At 37.9% G+C, this 13,531-nt stretch overlaps 1 protein-coding gene across 4 annotated transcripts in view; it reads right to left on the minus strand.

Annotated features, from left to right (window-relative positions):
- Positions 1-320: 320 nt before the first annotated feature.
- Positions 321-13,531, minus strand: part of LOC108137180 (PDF receptor) — a 30,424-nt gene continuing 17,213 nt past the window's right edge. The window contains exons 1-10 of one of the 4 annotated variants that reach the window (XM_017258760.2): positions 8,171-8,334; positions 7,188-7,650; positions 6,447-6,557; positions 5,364-5,515; positions 4,659-4,916; positions 3,779-4,075; positions 3,450-3,713; positions 3,188-3,348; positions 2,822-3,107; positions 321-1,357 (exon numbers count right to left, since the gene is read on the minus strand). In XM_017258760.2, coding sequence (XP_017114249.1) covers positions 1,133-1,357; positions 2,822-3,107; positions 3,188-3,348; positions 3,450-3,713; positions 3,779-4,075; positions 4,659-4,916; positions 5,364-5,515; positions 6,447-6,557; positions 7,188-7,650; positions 8,171-8,212 — 2,259 coding nt within the window. In that variant the 5' untranslated portion in view covers positions 8,213-8,334 and the 3' untranslated portion in view covers positions 321-1,132. The other 3 variants (XM_017258759.2, XM_017258762.2, XM_017258761.2) reach the window with 3 other exon arrangements.

Raw genomic sequence — 13,531 nt, forward strand, 5'->3', positions numbered from 1 at the left:
ATTAAGTGAAAAAAAGCCTTTAAATTTAAGTACAAAATAATTATAAAACTAATTAGTAAGTTAATTTTTAAACTATACAGTTATAGGGTATCCAAAACGTCGATTATTGTTAGCTGGCATAATATCCACATCATCTTTTTATCGCACTTTTTTGACTGCCCATTAAATCGTCCGATTAAGCTGCTTATGGACCAAAATTGCCAATTAAGCTGGGCCAATTTGGGAATTCGCGAATGACACGTGCCGATCTGAAAGCGCAAGCTTTGTGGACCTCGAACCTGATCCCAAGTAAGATGAAGAAAATAGACAACCGAATTTGGTTTAGTATGTATGCATATAAAATCATGTTTATTCATTTTCCATTTAGCCTTATACACGTAATAGTTTGCCATCGAACACTGGGTGTTCTGGTTTTTTTTAGGTTCCATTTCTTAAATTCGGCTTGAATTCTTAGTTTTGAAAATTGCGTGAAGCGAAACGGAAACAGAGTAAATAAATCAAAACCGACGCGGCTTCACACACAAAATATTACATTTAAAAATGCATAGTAAGCTTAACGTTAGGGTGAATATCCAATATTCCCGCTGATCAGAGATCAGATGATGTGTGACATAGTGATACGCTCAAATTCCGTTTATTTTCTTCTTGTTCCTCTTTACCATTCCAAGTGCTTTGTACTCTCTTTACGTGTTTATTTTTAATATATATGCGTGTATATTCAATATACGATATATGCTCCGATATTTCTATCAGGTTTCTCTTTTGCATGCGACAGTGTAAATACCAAGTATGTAAATATGTTTTCTCTATGCTTTATGTAAATACCGTTACATTTATGTTATTTGAGCTTATTCAAAAAAAAAATTAACAATTACATTCATCAATACACTCATTACACATTCTCTTTAAATATATAAATATGTATATACGGATGTATATGCAAAAAAATTGTGATCCACCACTTCGTTGGTAAGTATACAAAAAATATTGGATATAATGTATATTAATCGATATTTATCGAAACTTTTAGCGGTATAATCGAAGCCGCTGCATACAAAAAACGTGCACACTTTTCAGCATTTTAGTTTCGCTTAGTACAGTTGCGCTTGCAAGAAATAGAGATCGATATCCTTTAAGATTTCGGCATTTGATGACCTTTTGCAATCGCTTTGGCTTTTGCCTTCGATTTTGTTATCGTTGCGATTGTAGCGATTGTTGCTATTGTGGTTTTTGCTGCTGCGGTTGTTGTTGTTGTGGTTATTGTTGTTGCTACCGCTGCCAGCGTCGACGTCGGTGCCAGTTGTGACGTCATAAATATTTGCTGCGTCTTTTGGGAACCTGGCATCACACATTTGTCCTGCAATCGATAAACGAAGAGAAGAGGAAAAGAAGACGAAAGTCCGGAAAGAGCGCCGCATTTTAAGTGGGAAACAGAGTCGGGAGATAAGCCGGAAAAATATTTATTCAATTTATGTCTCCGATTGCGGACCCCATTAGTTTAATATCGATCGTGGAAAAGTATTTCGTTGCAAAACAAAGCGCAGCGAGCAATATTCAAGGCAGTGACAGTGAACGTAAACGATCGTGACTGGCAGTGTGACCAGCTTAACAAACATAAAGCACAGTCTGTCCAAAGCATAAGGAAGTACCATATTAAATAAACTTTTTATAAAATATAACACATTCAATACAATTAATAGTATACAATGTCAAAGTCATACAAAAATATAATATTACTAAACTAAAATACATGATAAAACATAAAAAGAATCAATGAAATAATGGTAGGTTTATAAAAAAAGTTTTGGTAGATAGGCATTAAAACTAGTTTTAACTTGTTCAGCCATAAAATAAGAAACAATAACTTCAGCACGTTGAAACTATTTGAAAATATAAAAAAAAACCTTTTCTTTTTTTATAAATTAGTTCATAGTTCCCCCTTGCGATTTGGTCACACTGCATAGTAACGTGAAGTTTGTGTTAAGTTACTCGAATATTTCAATCTAGTATTTTAGAATTAATAGAATAAGAAGAACATGCCGCTCAAGTTTTGCTGGAAAATGTTATATATTCATAACCGTGTGCGAGTGTTTTTGAGTGTATTTGCGTGTACAGAACAGAATATGGAGCTAATAGAAACTTGACGTTATCAAATATATTAAATAGAAACTTAAAGGTAGTAAGAATGGACGCGCGATGTATCGAATTTGGACTTGGAGTTCTATGGTATTTGAGGAAGGGTCGGATCTGTCCTACATGAATGAATATATATACATAGTTACACAAAAGCAAAAGCTGGACAATACTGGGAAACACAAAAAAATTAATCTTTAGAAATTTTTTTTTTAACGCAAAATGATATAGAATTAAACATTTTAATGCTGACTTTAGGTTATTAGATTGTTTTTTCTGGTTTGGGATTATTGGGAATTTCTCTACGTAAAACCTAAAGAGTTTTTCACACTAGTTATTACAAAAATAAAAACTTTATTTCGACATAATGGTGCTGTTCTTGATTTCAGATTGCTTTTTTTGCGGGTTAGGAATTGATATTTTATCATGGAGATGCAGATGGATAGTTTGGTTGTGGGATATTTATTTTGCTGGGAATTTCCGGTTCGTAATTGGTGGTTGGGTGCTGGCTACTGTGGTGGTGGCTATATAGCGTTGGCTACATCTACGGCTCTATTTGGCTACGGCTCTATGGGCTACGGCTCTATGGGCTACACGTCTACGACTAGTTTTGTTTGGGCTACTGTTCTGACAACTCAAATACAACTGACTCGGGTGGCACGGATGACGCTGACGGTACTCTTAGTACCTTTTGACCCCGGAAGCAGATGCCCATGATCCATTTGGAGCCGCGATTGCTACGCGATCCCGTGCTTCCCGCCGTCGATTCCTTGCTGTGGATGCGCGTGATGGCCGGATCCGGTTCCGGTTCCGTTTTCGTGTTCGTTTCCGCATCCGCATCCGCATCCGCCCTCTCCGCCCGATCCCTGCCCTTTTCCCGGGCCTTGCTCTGCAGCCGAGGAATCAATCGCTGCCGCTGTGGCGGCTCATGGATCATCACAATGCTGGCGCTACTCGGTTTCCTTCCGTTCAACCTTTTATGCGGCGGTGATATTCTGATTATGTTACGGAAAATCAGCAAAACCAAGTGGTGACCACTAAAGCGGAAACTCACCGCTTTCCGGTAGCCGATGGATCACCCGCCGGCTGCACTGCATCCGTGTCCGGTGCCGTGTTGTAGGCACCGGAGTACATGGACGCCCTCTTTGGCGCCCACTCCGGATGACCTCGCACCGACAGCTGGGTGGCCAGACTCTTCAGCAGCACTGCCCGCACCTTCGAAAAAATATAGAAACAATACAATACGAAAAATTAATTTCATTCTTAATACATTCAAATTGCTAATTAAATTACAGAAAAGAAATATAACTGCTTACCTCGCCGTTTAAAAAGCAGTAAATAAGAGCTATAAAAAATCCCTGGAACGAGGTGAGGAAGTGGGTCCCATACGACCAGACGGCAAAGTTCGTGGCCGTTTTCAGAGGGGCCAGCTGGTGCAGGAGATTGGTAATACCCAAAAGTGGTAGTAGGACTATCGCGGCCCTGACCGCTTTTCGAGTCTGTTCTATATCGCTGGCCTGCGATTGGCGCAACTTCATCACCAGCACCCGTATTATGTTCACCAGGAAACAAAAATTTAGCTGCAAGTTTAGTTTGGGCAATAAATAAATAAGAGGACGTAGTACGAGATAACGAAATAGCCAACCAGTATAACCGCCAGTCGCGGTCCTTCGAGGATCCAATAGTATGGTGTGAGATTATAGTTCCACAGGCATTCGCCCAGCGAAGTGTCCATATACATCACCGTGCATCTCGCCCAAACGGTGGTCATCAGGATGGGGGCACACCAGCCGAGACGCGAGAAAAACTTGAGGGGAAAACTGCCCTGGAAAACGGCCACCGTCACCATGTTGTGCAGATAGAGACCCTCGATGAACATCCACATGAACATGGCGGTACGGGCGTACTCCAAAAGCACATACGAGGCCTCGCACAAATAGGGCTGCCGATGAAAATTGCTAATTAGTAATGCATCTCTAGTGATTTTACAAAAAATTTCATAGATCAGCAGCTTTTATTATGGGAAACCCCAAACGGATTGGGGATTTCTAATATTTGGAACAGAAAACGCTGAAATATTACAATCACCTATAAAGTTATGTAAAAGTATGCGGATCTACGACTTTTGAAGGAATCTTTTGGACTTTCGTATTCAAATTTTTTTGTAGTTAACTTTTATTATTTTTAAATGAGTTAAAACCTCTTGAATTTGATGTTAGAATGTGGAGATTTATTTTAGTTTCAAAAGAAAACAGATTCCTGAGATTTGAGAACGTTACCATTATATTTGCATACTTAATAGCTTAAAAACTATTTGCGAGGAAATATTTTAAATATATTTTAGATATAATGTTATAGTAAACTTAAAACACTTTTTCCAGAGATTTCAGAACGTAAACTTTATATTTGCATACTTATATGCTTAAAAACTTTTTTGTTTCAATTTAAATATCTCTGAAACACGAAAATCATTAAAAATATATTTTTAATCATGTTATCATGTCAAAGGTACTTATTAGACCCACCGTGTTTTCAATGACTGAGAGACTGGTGTTGGTGGCCGCCTCCTTGTTTCCCCGCCGGTACTGATCCAGATACAAAGTCAGCCGGATGATCACCTGCAGCACCATGGCGACGAACAGGTTCTTGTGGATCTTGGTGCGATTGTTCCGCAGGGAGCGGAATGTGCAGAAGATCAGCAGAGAAACTATTAGGGCGAACAGCGAAAGGCAGAGGCCCACGATCTCCAGCGTTCTAGTCTTTCTGGCTATGTCTATGTAGAGCTATGGGATATCACAAAACGAAAAGCAGTTACTATAATACCAGAGTCAAAATGAAAAAAAGATTTTTTTGTAAATTATGTAAGTGTTACAAGAACTTGTGGTAAAAAAAAATATTTTTAACTTTCATAGGCAAACAAATTTTTTTCCAGAAATAGTCATCCGGAATAAATATTAATATTTACAAAAGTTAATTTAAATTAAACCCATATTTAACTTATTTAAACAAACATTTAAACAAGAGGTATTCATTTTAAAATAAATATTATCCAAATTAATTAAACTATTTTAATATTAAATAATCGAAATATTAAATATTACGTGTTGCTTTCAATAGTCAGATATTCATATTTGCAACTCCATTATGTACGATACAAATTAAAAAAAAAACCGCATAAAAATGGCTTCTTTACAAAACGTTTAAATGGCCATCGAAGGCATTTAACTCACATCGAAGTCCTTGCTGCCCATCTGCTGCATGAGGCGGATAATCTCCGGCTTGTAGCACGGCCCGTAGTCCGTCCATCCCGGCGGACTCACCTCCGTGGCATTGGGCCTGCTGCCCCACCGGCCATCCAGTTCGCACTTGCGGATGGCGAATTCTGTGTGTCGGAGAGAAAGGGGAAATGGTTTCCACGGATTAATGACGGTAATCGAACTTTGACACACTGACTGACAAGTGCAATTATGCCAATCGAATGGGCGACCTCGTTTAGCTGCAAGGATTGGGGCTAAAAATCAAGACAAGGAGCGGAAAAATGAGGCCAGGGAAATTATGCACTTGGACAAATTATGTTTTCTTTGCTTTGGGAATTATTTACGAATTTTCTAATGCATGTTATCGTACTTATGTTTAAATTATGCACTGAATAACTAAAAATATAGCATTCAGTTTTTGTAAAGTTTTTAAATTTGTCATTAGTCTCCCCAAAAAACCAAGAATTTTTTATGAGAGGGCCCTTTTTTTCAGTGTATATTGCCTGCGTTTATGAAATACCAGTTTCCCCTGGGAAAGCTTTCAATTTTGCGGGTTATCAAATCGGAGAGGTCGGACACATTTCGGATCGTAATTAAGCAATCGATTTTCCTGGATTTTCAAACCTAGTTAGAGGTATGCACATGGAACACCTGGTCATATTGCTGGGCATATTGGACAGCCCCTGGCATTGTCCACGCCCACTTTTGGCCCAGTTTTACGATGACCCCGTCGGGTTAAATAGGGTATATATAGAGTAGAGGGTTAAAAGAGGGCGGGGCCGATTGGGAGTTCGGTTGAATGGACGCGCCAGTCAGGCATGCAAATATTGACATCCTTTCGATGAATACGAAATCAAGTAATTGTTTGCCAAGCAGCACTTGAACGGATTGCCAGCTAATGATCCGCATAATTGTGGCCGCCAGATATGGATAATAACCGCAGGTTATGTCCTTTGACTTTTAATCGGCCGAACAAAGTCAGCTTACAGCTGGTTAAGCCCTGACTAACGAACGATTAGGTAACTAAAAACCCCTTTAAGTCCTTTAGTAACTTACTGCGCGTATCCACGCCGTGAAAGCCGCCAGGGCAGTTCATCCGGGCCAGGACTCCGGCCGGAGTGGGTGGCCAGCAGAGCAATGTGTCCCATGTCCAATTGCAGTAGAGACCTGTCCAAATACAACAACAAGTCAAAAAGAAATCAGACTTTACAATTGAGTCATCGTTTAATATAATCATACTTGTTTAAAAAAGCTAGACTTTTACAAACAGAATTTAAGCTTTAGTAGTTGTATTATTTTAATTTGTTATTTGTTTTATTAAACCTCTCAAAATGGCTATCAAGTTAGAAAGCTCTTTGCTTTTATTTGTGTACAGAGAAATTTTGCCTAATATTATTTGTTCTATTGCACAAAATAAATTTGTTTAAAAAAGAAAATATAAGTTTCATTTCACCTACGATTAACAAACTCGAAGCATTCCAACTTTACAATCATTAAATGGTTAAAAACCTCTGTTGAGCAGCGATTTCCTAAGCTTTAAATTACTTTACACTTAAAAAAATGTTCATAGAAACTAATCTGTTGTTTTAAGCTATTCGATGTGGAAAATTTCTCAATAAGATTAATACCAATAATAATTTAGACTACAGGTTTAGACTCTCCGGTATAGAAATGAAACTTAAAAGTATAGGGATTATATTATTTATATTTGAATCAATACTATCTGTTGTTTATTTTCAAGACAAAAGTATTAAAACTAAACTTATATGTTATTTTTGGGTGTATATACCCACTCACCAGTTTGCGGTAGGGTGTAGTTGGCAAAAAGCGCCGAGCAGTTCTCGAAATTGGTGGCCGCCGACGAGGCAAGCGTTAAATTCCAGGGTGCGCTGGCGTTGAGATTGCTGAGAACCTTGTCCGGATCCGGATCGGACAGGATGTCCCTGACTGTGGGCTCCAGGGCCATCTCGGCCACACTGGCCACGCCATCGAGGAGGTACGTTCCCGTTAGCGGCGATTCTGTTGACGAGGAACCAAAATCGTGCAGGATTGGCACTCGTCCGGTCGGCAGGATGTGCGAGGTTGTCGGCTCCAGCATGGATTTGGATTCAAATGGCCCGGATGCTGATCCGGATGGGGTCGATCCTGATGAGCTGGACTGGCGCAGCAGGCGGGCGAGGCGCTGGGCGGGAATGCCGCCTCCACAGTCGAGGATGTTGGACAGTAGGGTCATTTCGCCATCGACCACATTGTGAAAATGCTAAGAAAAAAACAGACAGGGAAATCAGCTTATCATCATACTTATAGTCAAATAATCAGTCATAAGCTGTCAATTCTGAACAAAAGAGCAAGTCATTTTTAAGAAATAAAGGTTGCCTGTTCAACTACTTTTTTATCATTTTAAAATTGCCTTTAAAATAAATATGTTAAGCTTTATCGGCATAAAAAATAGTTTTTAAAGATTATTTTAAAAAATATTACATAGTCCTATCAGATATAATCACATACTTATTTATATATTTTTTTTGGTAATTATTATATTAATATAATAAATCCTATGTTTTAATTTTTAAATTTGCCTAAAACCTTTCCCCATATATATTAGTATTTTCACTTGCTTAATATAACTTTTCTAAGCTTAATTAATATTGAAATGTCTTTTGCCTCTTGTGAGTTGTCTAAGATATCAGGAGTTTGCACACTGGCATTTCCCGGTGAGCAGAAAATCAAATTAACTAACTGGATGGTTTTCAGCACGTACACCTACAAATACCCCTCACATTGTTTTCATTGTTCATCTGCGATGTGAATGCGACCTTCATCAGCTGGTTCTTTATCTTCGGATATTAGCATATATATCGGACGTATGTATGTGTACGTGTTGCAATTGGAAATTGATCTCTTGCCGCTGCCGCTGCCCCTTCACTTCCCTTCCCTTCGATTCTGTTTCCGTTGCCGTTCCCGTTTGCCGTTTGCAATTTTCATCCGCCCTGTTGGCCCGGTCAGAATTAATTGAAAGCTTATCGCACAACGAGACAACGACAACGGAATGGGCTCCTTTGTTTACCGGATCTTATTCTCGATTCGTTGGCATATTCACAGATTGCCAGATTGGCAGAGTGCCCGTTGTTAACGCAGTTTATGATTGCCCCCTAATAAATACCAGGCTTATTTATAGCATCGCATCGCATCGCATTGCATCGCTGCACCGGAGTGCAAACATCACGGTCCACATATCGCATTTTCCGTACTCTATACCATATACACAAATCACTGGCATCGGCATTTCCATTCCCATTCGCATTCGCATACGTATACGTATACGTTTTTGTATTCGTGTTCGTATTCGTATCACCCACATCACACCGATTGCCGGGATTAAGTCTGGCCAAATGGCAAATGGTCAGGAGCAACTACACGCAGAAAAAATAATGGCAAGTCCAAAATATTTGTACATTGTTAATCAGTAATGAATTATATCAAAAATAAGTGCATCACTGTGAAAACTGCTTAAAAATTGACATGAATAACAAGATGTCATCTAATTCTTGAAAGGTCCTGGCTCAAATTCTATGCAGTTATTTTTTATTTTATAATAATTTTGTTTGTAAATTTAATTTTGAAGTTATTTTATTTTGATAATATATTTAATTATTTTTTGTTTCAAACTAAGTCACTTAGTCACTACAATTGCAATTATTTTGATATTTATTTTGAATATATTATATATTTATATGTTTTTAATTGAAATGTAATTAAGGCATTTATTTTTCTTTGTGTGGTGTGGTCGTGTGATGGATTCCAATGAGTTGCATTTGCCTCCTTTCTCAATTCAAGGCAGCACATCACACAACTCAGTTCTTTTGGAAAAAAATAATGCCGGTCCAAGCAACTAAATAAAAATTGGACTCTTAAATGCATGATTTATTATGAGAAAATCGTTATTTAAAGACTGAAGGTCCATTGAAAAGCATTGCAAACTGCCGATATATATATATATATATATATATATATATATATATATATATATATATTTATTACTTTTTAAAATATTTTCAACATGATTCACAGACTTTTAATGCAAGTCAGTGCTGAAAATCCTCTTAAAAAGCAATCCTTGTCTGTCATTTTATGAAGAGCAGGGTTTCTTCCCAAAAAATAAAAAAATATAACAATTTTAATGGTGGAATTACGTTATGTCTAATGTGCCATTTGTCGCCAAGGCTGAACGAAATGTAAATTACTAATGACATAATAAATTATGATTTCCTCAAGTCTGGGTTTCATTGTGACAGCTTTAGCAACCCAACGTTAAACAGAATGGGGTGCTGATTTGCTTTTTGCTTTGTTTTTTTGTTTATGCCCGAAAATCCGGCGTTTTTCGTACGTCGTAAGGACGGTCGCCCCAAAGTGCCCAGAAGTTGTTGATGTTGCTAAGCTGCCCCGAAAATGCCTTTGAGTGCATTTTATATAATTCCATGAGAATTTCAATTTGGCCAGAGAAGTCGCTGCTCGCATATGCATGCATCACATAATATGGGGCACATTCTCTATTCCCGAGGGGCATTTCTCCGGCCATATCCAGCTCCATATTTGGGTTGCATAAGACCATAAGAACCAGGACCAGACATGCTGCACCGAGAGAAAAGTAACTAAAATATGAATATTTCAATATTGCAATAAATAATAATCATCAGAACAACCGAAATAATTAAACATAAGTATTAAGTTTTTAAATGCAGAATTCATAATTTTCTAATTCATAGCGATTAGTGTATTAATTTATAAGTAAACAAATACTTGTAGCACTTGAAAATTAAGTTACTACTCATTACTAAGTCTATTTTATTTGAATAAATTTAAATTAAGTGTGTAGGGAAAAATATTCCATTAAATTCCTACAGAAGTATAACTTTTATATATTGTTGATTGACTTATGTGTTTTTTTTACAACATGGAAAGATCGTTAAGAAATCCAATACTACTGGATATTTACAGCACTAAATAAAATAATTGAAATTTAGAAACTATTTAACTATTTACTAATTATTTCGAAATTCTTTCTCATGGGAACCTTATAGGTGATTGCAAACCCCTCATGATATTTACAGCATCCGACATTGCAAAGAAGAATAGAAATTATACTTTTTAGATACTAACTATTTAACTATTTAGTAATTTATTCGAACTTATTTCTCAGGGGGACCTTGATTACGATGCTGACTTGGAACGGCCATGGAGAGTACTCACTTTAGCGATACTAATCGATACTTATCGCTGCAGCGGCCTGATTCTCGGCGCGTTCGTAATTAAGCCAACTAAGCGCAAAAGCCACTCAAAAGCCATCTCGAAAGTCGCGCGAGGAGCAAAGGATTGGGATTGGATAGCCAACTGGAAGCTGGATCCTGTCCCTCAGTTTCTAATTTCCGAGCAGACGAGCACCGCAGACGGCAGACCCTGATTTGGGTCACTTGGCAGCAGTTGCAGCGGGTTAAAGTGCGGTGCCAAGGGGTTAAGAGGTTGGTTGCCTGCTCTGGGGACTAGATTAAATACTTGTGTACTTTAAAGTTAGCCCCACAAAAGGGGACTGCACTCGAAAGACCTTACATTAAATCAAGAGTCATATAAATTGTATTTTATTCAAATAGTGGGTGCTAAATTTAATGTTTTAGTGAATTCAGGAATATTTTTAAACATAGGACATACCATTAGAAGCATATTTAATTTTACATTTTAGACAATAGTAATACATGTATTTAAAAAAATACTTAGCCCAAGAAATAGATTTGGGATAAAAGCAAACAAATATTAGCTTAAAACATACTAAAGTTTGAAATCGCAAGCAATCAAATAATTGTTTTTAATTGAATATTTCCCTTCATCGCGATGCATCGCATAAATTCATTTTCATATTCATGCCCTTGGCATATTTATTATTTCTTAAACAATCCAAATTCAGTCCAGTTAATTGATCGAGTTGAATTCGTTTGTTTACAACTTCGTGCTCGATATGCTGGTTCATTTCAATAATTAATCAACTTTCTTATTGAACAGTCGGCAATTCAATTATTTAACACGCAGTGCGATACTGCTCCAAATAAGTTGTCAATGCCATTGGATAGGCAGCAACAATCAAGGATTTATGTGGATTTAAATTCGTTATACGTTTTCGATGGAGCTTTAAAAGTGCAATCAACAACATTAAAAAGTAATTTTAACTGACAGCGCTCGACTTGAAAATTGGGTTGATTGAGCCCTAAATAATGGGCCTGTCCCGTTTGCCGATCGATTGTTTTAACATTTTCATCGCCCAAAGTGCAGTCGAAGTTTTTCCGGACTTGGTGTTTTTCTTTCTCTCGTAGGCCGTCAAAATCTGAGAGCCCCGGAAATCCATCTGCAGGCGTTGGGGCGTGTGTTTTTCGTACATTTCTTTGCCATAATTATGGGGAAAAGTGAAAGAAAATGAATCTCAAGAGCTCCCATTCATAGAGACGAAATGCATAGACTGGGCCAATGCTCGCTCGCTAACAAAAGGGCCAGAGGAAAAGTGGTGAAATGTGGGCGGAAAACTGTGGGGTTTGGTGGGGTGTGGGAAATGGTGGGAAAATGCTGGTTTTGGTTAGGCGGCTGGCGGCGCTAATTGAAAAATATTTCGCGCTATTTGACAAGCCAGAAGACTTTTCACTGCGGGTTTTTCTTAGCCCACAGTTGCCATAGTAAGTACAGTGCGTTTAAGGAGTGTAAAACTTATTTAATTAGTTTTAATTAGGTACGTTAATGATGCTAAGCAATTTATCACCTTTAACTGTTACGTAATCAAAGAAAATCATGATTTAATAGAGAGTTTAAAAGGTTATAAGTTCATTGTAAACCCATTCAAAAACTTTAATTGTTATTTTTTGAAAAAAGACAAGTGTTAAATACATTCACTTGACACATGAATTTATTATATTTTTATGTAGACAAAATTAATATTACCAACATGTATTATTTCATTTAAGGTGCCATAAAGGCTGTTCTAATTGGAAGAACGGTCAATCCAAACTACCTATCTTGCAGCATAGAATTTATTAACACTATCCGGGCCAATTAGATTGCAACAAAGGATTTTCCAATCGAAATTTTGGCAAGTGTTTGAACAGCAGCTATACGTTCATCTTAAATTCGAGGTATTTTCCAGGGCGACTGGCGACTAAAACGGGAGGTCGGAGGTCACGGTTGCATCACCTTTTTCGACAGGATCTTAAAGCAACTGAATGTGGGGTGGTGCTTTGCTTTTGTCACCGCAGGACATTTGCCGCTTGGCTGAGCCACTGCAGCTGCTTATACAATTTGGCATTGAAACTGCCACTGTTCGCAGCTGGCCACACAGAGAGAAAAAATCTGGAGACTTAACTATTTGACTAATTTCATTTTGAACGCTGGGATGTACTACTTTATGAAGGTAACACATGCAATCAAAATAGCCCCTGCTTATACGAAACATTTGAATGAATGAAATAATATTTGCAGAGATACCAGACACGTATGCACACATAGAGAAGTAGGACTTAAGCAGTTCACGACTAAAAAGTAAATATATGGAAATTTCTAAAAAACTTATCTCAGTGTAATTATCTGCCGGAGCAGTTTTTGTTCTCCACAGTTTTGTTTTTCCTTCACATCTTGGATCGATGCAAGTGTCTTGGTCACGGGTTTGTAATTGAATAACTGAATAAAACACTGCCAAAGGGGCAAAATTCTAAAGAGGCAAAATTCTAATGAATGAATGGCAATCCCGCTTTCGCCTCGTCAATTCCTATGTTGATATTTTATATTGAAATTCGTTTGACAGGCCGCACAGATTTTGACAGCTCGTCAAGTTGTTTTGTGTGCCTCGTCTATATTGAATGCCACAGAGTTTTCCGCCGCACTCAGATTTTTCCCGTCCTCTTTCCCCCCGGAAAATTGCGACAAGTGCGGGTGAGTGTGTGCAACTGTTGCATTACTGATTACGCTACTGTTGTGCAATTTGCCAGATTGACACTCTATAAATCAATATCATTGGGACAGAACGTGCCGGCCTAGCAGCACTTACTGCCATTTGTTGGCACCGCCAGTTACAGTCGCAATAGCAAATAGTACTGGTTATGGTGCCGTTA

This window comes from Drosophila elegans, unplaced genomic scaffold, assembly GCF_018152505.1.
Source record: "Drosophila elegans isolate 14027-0461.03 unplaced genomic scaffold, ASM1815250v1 contig_149, whole genome shotgun sequence".
NCBI classification, from domain to species: domain Eukaryota; kingdom Metazoa; phylum Arthropoda; class Insecta; order Diptera; family Drosophilidae; genus Drosophila; species Drosophila elegans.